Raw genomic sequence first — 7,025 nt, 5'->3', positions numbered from 1 at the left:
TTATTTCGCCTTTAAATACCTTTTGTTGTGTACTTGGGGTATCTAGGAATGCATAAAAATTGAATGTAGTCTTTCCAGGAGCGGAGTAGATATCGTTATATTCTGTTTTGGGTCACATTTTTCAAGCTGTTCGGTTTTCTCTATTCTCTATTAATTTTTTTTGAACAATTATTTCATTGTATTTGCTGCAGAACTGCTAAACAAGGTCATGGACTTTCACTTTACCGGACTCATATATATTTATTTTGTTGTCCAAGCTTAAACGTGCCGAAGCTACAAGTGGATAAGTAGGGAAGCACATTGCACCCCCACCCCCACCCCAAACCAAAAAAAAAAAGATAAATAAATAAATAAATGGAAACCTCTGGTAATCATGAGATGAGAGAAAATGGCCGATGGGGTTGGAGTGGAACACTGTGTGACCTGGAGAGGGACAGGGTGTGCAGTGTCTCATTTAGATTTAAAGAGACAGTACCAAAACTAGTTGCTCTCAGACAAACCTCATACCTGTGGTGAAAAGGGGAAATGTGAGGGGAAGTTAATGAGGAATTCATTCAGTTCCACTTTATATAGACCACAACTGAATGATTTCAATGTGAAAAGTAAGAACTGAAAAGCATGATATGTCCCCTTTAAAAAAGTAATAGATCACTTACAGGCCTGTTTATTGTAACAATGCATTTATTAGCCTGTCATCTGTAAGTCATATAAAAAGGTATTGTGGTGCCTTGAGATGACTGGACGTTACAGTTGTGGGCTCAATTTAAGAGCATTCTACTTCAAAGTCAAATTCAATATTCACTGTTTCTTTTATGCATTTACATTTTTCTAACTGTTTTTACCCCTTGAAAACACCAAATAGAGCCTACAGAATCATAATAATACCTTCATTGTATTGCTATGTTTTCTCAAGGTCTAAGCCGACGTCTGCAGGGATTTTGCTATACATGTCACTTTATTAGTCGTGCAATATGTACATTTCCATATTACAAGCCATTTCAAGTACATGCACATGCATGCATCATACAAAGTCATTGGAGGCAACCGTGACTTCTGGGATCCACAGAAGTTCTCTGTCTTTCTTCTGACTCTTGAGGGGAGCAGACAGAACATCTGGAGGTGGAATCTCACTGAAGAAGTCTGCTGCTACCTGAAGGAGGGACCCGCTGATGATGGCTACTGTCGTGGAGGAACACCTGCTGGCCCACAGTACCCTTGTGGACTGCTCAGAGGTAACTTGCGTGATTTATTGCCCTTTTTTATTAATTTTATTCATGCCTCCTATGAACGACTCAAAGCCTGGATCACATATTTACCTCCTGCCCAAGCCCTTCTGCAAACCGCTGCCAGGTGAACTGATTACTGCATAATTCCCTTTATGCCTCTGCCCGAATTATTATCTACGTGGAGTGGATCATTCAGTCAGTGATCCGGATCTCACAGATGGAGCCATTAGAGCCAATCATCAGAGCCAGTGCAACCTCCCGGCATCAGAGAAGGTTAGTGGCTTTTATTCGGTGTTGTTCTCGGCCACTAACCCTGTTCACTCCCCCACAGTGGTTCCTGAGTCCGTTCCTGTTCCAGCTACATCCTAATTCAATAAACCTTTTAACAGTTTATTCCTGTGTCGGCTGAATAATCGGGCCTTTAGATTATGTGGGCATTACAGTTCTATAATTTGAGCTAAATTTTAAAAATGGTGTAAAGTTTTACATCAGGTATGTTTATTATTTGGTTCACTCAGAACTTGACACATGTTCTTCTTTTCCTGGATCCTTGGAAAACATGTATTTTTTATTTAACTGCCATTTCATTTAATTTCATTTTGGCATTTACTAGTCCAAGACAAACAAAAACACAACAAGAAATATGCAGTTTATGCAAATATTTACACTGTATGCTTTGAGAGGCAAATAATTTTTCTGTCCTTTTTTTGAAATATTTTTGGATTGTCACCTTTACACCTTTTTTTAAGTAAGCTCTAGATGTGAGCTTCTTGCAATATTGACACTTGATTTAGAGTCTTACAGGGGCTTAGTGAGGGGATAGATGGGAGAGTAGCCTACATTTTAAAAAAAAAACGTTATGGCCCAAAGTTGTTAAGAATCAGGTATGTACATATACAAGCCAAACAAGGGCACCCATCGCCAAATTTATTCCTAAAAGAACACAGCTGGATATATTTAACCTACATAATTAGACCACACAATCAATTCACATCTAATCATATAGGGTAACTCAAATTATCAAATCGGATAAATAAATTAATGACAGGCAAAAACAGCTAGAACAGGGTTATATTGCACATGTTTTTTAAAAGAACAAAACAATATACTTAAGGATCTTAAAATATTCTAACTTAAACATTGGCTCTGAATAAAGGCAGTAAAAATAAAACATCCAATATGTTCTATGAGATACAACTATTTACAAAAAATGCAAGGTTCTGTACATAGGTGACGGGACCAGGATTGTAAAGTTGCTACTTGACAGGAGCATCCTCCATGGTGCACTGTGTTAATGTCAACAATGACCCTATTATTATGCTAATAAATTCAAATAAACAGCTAAGTAACATTTTCTATTAATTCGTCAGTTTTTGGAGACTGCTCCATATAATAGAGTATTATGTTTAGCCTTCTATATTTGTTTTTAATGTTACCTACCAAGCAAAATGTTTCTACAACTAAACTATGATAGCTTGAATGAAAAGAACTCCTTGACTAAAATAAACATTTCCTACACAGAACAGAGTTTTGGCAAGATGCTGTAATTGTAAAATCTGGTATGTTTATTTCTATTTTCAGCACTTTATGATAAAGCTACGTTACGTTCTCTCGCAAAAATGCTTGTGGTCATGCTTTTTCTTCCTTTGGGCTAGCACATGATACACATTTTTAAATCAAACAAATACTAGTCTACATTTTAAAACAGTAAAACTGCCTCTAAGATGTCTGTCTGTCTGCTTCTGTGATTTCATGACTAAAAAATTGTGTAAGTTCTGTGTACCCACTTTAGAAAACATCTGTCCAGAAGCCACATATGTAATGTTTTCAGCAGCGCTATAATATCAGGTATTGTGGGTAATGTTCCCCCAATAGGTCGGGTATTCCACAAACAGTGAGAGTCCTGGTCCATCTGATGCTACAGGTCAGAGGAGCTTGGCCTGCTGCTCAACACTGCATCAGGGCTAAGTGGAGGAGGAAGGGGGAGGGGCAAGGTGGGGGCTTGTGTGCCCTTGATCAGGCTGTTGCTGAACTAAAATAAAATGCCTGATAGATATCAAAACAACTTTAGAGGAAACTGATGGTAGAGAGGGTAATTTTTAATCTTTAAATATGTTTGAATGAAGCACAAACATTTGAGCTAAAGCAGATAGGGCACTTTTCCCATCCAGGGCAAAAGGGCAAGCGCTTGAGCTGCAATAGGAGTTAATTTGTGAAAGTGCCTTGAAATAAATGACTAAATAACGGCCAGTGTTCAGTCCACTGTTTGTCAAATGGAAGAAATAAAAACATAGAGCAATAAAAGGACACAAAGGATCAGGTTCTAAAATAGGAATAAAGGCTCATTGAGTGGCGAGAACAAACACCATCACCGCCATGCAGCCTTTTTTTTTCTTCTTTTTTCCCACAATATTCCACGAACAATTAGGATGCCCGATCAGGACTGATCCGATAGCATCTGAGGGAAGGACAATCCATCAGGTAAAGTGTGGACTCAGCAGACGGGGGCGTCCATTCCTCACTGCATCCCTTGGAGTAGCAGCAGTGATATAAGGTCCAGCGCGGCGCCTGGCGATGCAGAGCAAACCCACTGAGGACATTATTTTAGGACGCCTCTTAATCACAAGGTCCTCGGAGGGAGGAGACTCATAATGCGTTTGTGCTCAAGCAAACCAATAAACAATCAAACAGCGGTGAAGAAGATAAGCAACACAATTCACCAACCCAGAATGTTAGCTGTTTGCTTTTCTATGAAAATAATTATTTAATAACTGTGTTACAGTAAAAGATTTGGAGAGAAAAGGAGAATATTAGTTGTAAGTGTCGAAATCTTAAGAATAATCACCAGGGGTTGTTCATTTTGAAATTACCTTTGAATTGTTTCCTACTGAAGGGATGTTATAACAAAATATTCTCAGGTACAAAAACCCCATTTCATAGTATTGTGCTGTTTGCACAAAAATTTTAACAAATCATCTAAATCATGATTTAATCACTTTTCTGAAGAGTTGAAGAGTTATTCCTACTCCTGCTAAGATCGCATGCTATTTATTGTTACAGTTCTAATCAAGTCATTAATAATTAATATTAATTACAATTTTATGTTAGCTTCATTGACTTGAATACAAGAACAGCACAAAGATTCCTAAAATTGAGCAGTACTCTTCAAGTGCTTGTTGCACCTTGTTGTGTTGTTACGTAACACAAGCTTGCCGACTAAAAACAATGTTGTCTTGAAGGTATTTAAATTGTTTCAAATGAAGTTTCTGTGAAGTCATTGCTTGTAATAGTTCCCTTGAACTCCAATAAACAAGTGTCAATTTACAGTGAACTAGCACAGGAGGCTGCTATGTTTGACGCTGTATTGCTCATCACAGCAAAGTGTTTGCTAATATATGCTGTTGCCTTGGTTAAATACACTGGCCGCATCAGTCCATCAGAACCAATGCGACCCATCAGTTCAGTTCAGTACTTAAGAACCTGAAGATGACATATGAACCAAACAAAGTCAATTCAGTCCAATCCATGACCTTTTCAGTCTTTTCAGCATATTTAAATCCTGGTCTGCACAGTGGTACAGTTGGTAGCAATGTTGCCATGGAGCAAGAAGGTCCTGGGTCTTTTTAAAGTCCAAATAATGAGGCCAAATGATACAGCATACATCTGATTACTTTGTCAGCGCCCACTGCTCTGAAGATTTAATTCAATTCAATTCAGTTCAATTTTATATATATAGCACCAATTCATGAAACATGTCATCTCAAGGCACTTTACAAAGTCAAAATCAATCAGATTATACAGATTGGGTCAAATTATACAGATTTGTTTGCTTTTCTAACAAACTCACATTAATGTGACATCTTTAAGGGAACCATTAAGCAACATAACTTTGATAAACCTCGTTTAAAAAAATGCACCACCACAGTGATGGGTGGTGCTTGTTTTACTTGCACATCATAAGTAGAAATATTTTCACTCAGCCAAATGTGTCTGTTCCAAGAAAGGGAAAAAGTGTTGCAATCGAAAATGAACTGCTTGTTTGGGTTTAAATACAGTTTTTAAATGGGTTGCCGACCCTATATGTTCTGCATCTTGTTCTGGTTTAACTTTTTGGTGGGTTTGAAGCTCTATGTAAGAGCTGGTTACAATCCACCAACATTAAAAGTGATTAGGTTTTAAAATTATGTTCCACATAAATACAGTAGTAATGAACATATCAATAGTATAAATAAGAAAGTAATTCAAAGATATCAAAAAAGGTTAAAGAGTAAATAAGTTTGGTGCAACCAGACCCGGCGCTTAATGCTGTTTGAGCCATTCAATAACCAGTGATCACAAGCCATGTTTAAAGAGTAGGTTTGTCTGTGGAGTCCTCCCTTTAGACGCTTGTTTTAGGCTGAGCAGTGCAGACCCCATCCCATAATCCTCCCACAGACACACCTGTAGAGGAGAGTATAAATAAGCTGGACTGAACAGAAGCAGACATCAAGCTTCAAGGAGTCTCTCCACAGCAGTTCTCTCCAGAAGCTCCCGAGTCTCCACATCGCCCCTGAAGATGATCTCCTCCACCAGCCTCCTGCTGCTGCTCCTGCTCGGCTTCTCTCGGGCTCTTCCTCTCCAGGAGGAAGGAGACCAGGAAGAGGAGAAAGAGGAAGGAGCAGACACTGTGGACATGACCACCAGGATTCTCACCGCCAACAACGCCTCAGACGAGATGCTGCTGGAAGGAGACATAATGCTTCCCAAATCCAGAAATGCCATGAAGTGCTGGTACAACAGCTGCGTGTGGCCAAAAGCCTCCAATGGCAAAGTGGTGATTCCTTACGTAATCGGCCGGGAGTTCAGCGGCTATGAGAGGAGGATCATCGAGGGCGGCATGAGGGCCTTCTCCGGCCCGACCTGCATCCGCTTCACGCCCCGCACCAACGAGCGCGACTTCATCAGCGTTGTGAGCAAACAGGGATGCTGGTCGGAACTGGGCAAAACGGGAGGCATGCAGGAGCTGTCCCTCAACAAGCAGGGCTGCATCTACAGCGGAATCGTCCAGCACGAGCTCAACCACGCTCTGGGCTTCCAGCACGAGCAGACCCGGAGCGACCGCGACAACTACGTCAGGATCAACTGGGGCAACATCATCCAGCAGAGCGCCTACAACTTCCAGAAGCACGACACCAACAACCTGAACACCCCCTACGACTACTCCTCCATCATGCATTACGGCAGAGACGCCTTCGCCATCGCCTATGGAAGGGAGACCATCACCCCCTTCCCCAATCCCAACGTCCCTATCGGCCAGAGGCAGGGACTGTCCCGCTGGGACGTCCAAAGGATCAACATGCTCCACGGGTGCTAACAATGTAAAAGATCAATGAAAATGTTCTAGAGATATCTCAGAGATTCAGGTGAAAGAATGACCTGGAACAGCTTAAATAAAGGAAATGTAAAATCACTCACTAGCAGATTGTGTCTTTCTTTGGTACCAGAGACATTACACATCTACACTCTGATAAAAGGCTGGGTGTTATGTTCCAATACCTTCCTAAATAATGAACATCAAAAAGATCTAAACATTCTCATCGCTGTTCAATTGTTTCAAATAATTTCACTTGGTACTTGGAGGAGGGTTACACACATGATAAGGTGGCAACAAATTTCTGCTGAGATTGGGCCCGGTTTCTGTAAAGTTGAATTCAATTTCAATAGTCAACAGTTTTTTTACTGGCAGACCAGTAGAACCTTTGTTTACTGTTTGAACATTTTGAAACCTCAACTTCTTGCTACACCTTGATACAGGTAATC

General features: G+C 40.2%; 1 protein-coding gene and 1 long non-coding RNA gene across 2 annotated transcripts; both read left to right on the top strand.

Moving 5' to 3' along the window:
- Positions 1-731: 731 nt before the first annotated feature.
- LOC118562810 lies at positions 732-1,606 on the top strand. The gene is made up of 3 exons (XR_004930815.1): positions 732-1,232; positions 1,329-1,499; positions 1,558-1,606. It is a non-coding gene; the product is annotated as an uncharacterized LOC118562810 (long non-coding RNA).
- Positions 1,607-5,701: 4,095 nt separating this feature from the next.
- LOC118562939 (high choriolytic enzyme 1-like) lies at positions 5,702-6,675 on the top strand. Its single transcript, XM_036136242.1, has one exon. The coding sequence runs from the start codon at positions 5,782-5,784 to the stop codon at positions 6,577-6,579; it is 798 nt and encodes a 265-aa protein (XP_035992135.1). The 5' UTR covers positions 5,702-5,781; the 3' UTR covers positions 6,580-6,675.
- The last annotated feature ends 350 nt before the right edge of the window (positions 6,676-7,025 follow it).

The sequence above is a fragment of the Fundulus heteroclitus genome, chromosome 4 (genome assembly GCF_011125445.2).
Source record: "Fundulus heteroclitus isolate FHET01 chromosome 4, MU-UCD_Fhet_4.1, whole genome shotgun sequence".
NCBI lineage: Eukaryota > Metazoa > Chordata > Actinopteri > Cyprinodontiformes > Fundulidae > Fundulus > Fundulus heteroclitus.
This window is presented reverse-complemented; position numbering and strand designations above follow the sequence as displayed.

What these genes read in the sequence shown, in the direction of transcription:
- LOC118562939 (XM_036136242.1), top strand. Translation starts at nt 5,782, where the DNA reads ATGATCTCCTCCACCAGCCTCCTGCTGCTGCTCCTGCTCGGCTTCTCT.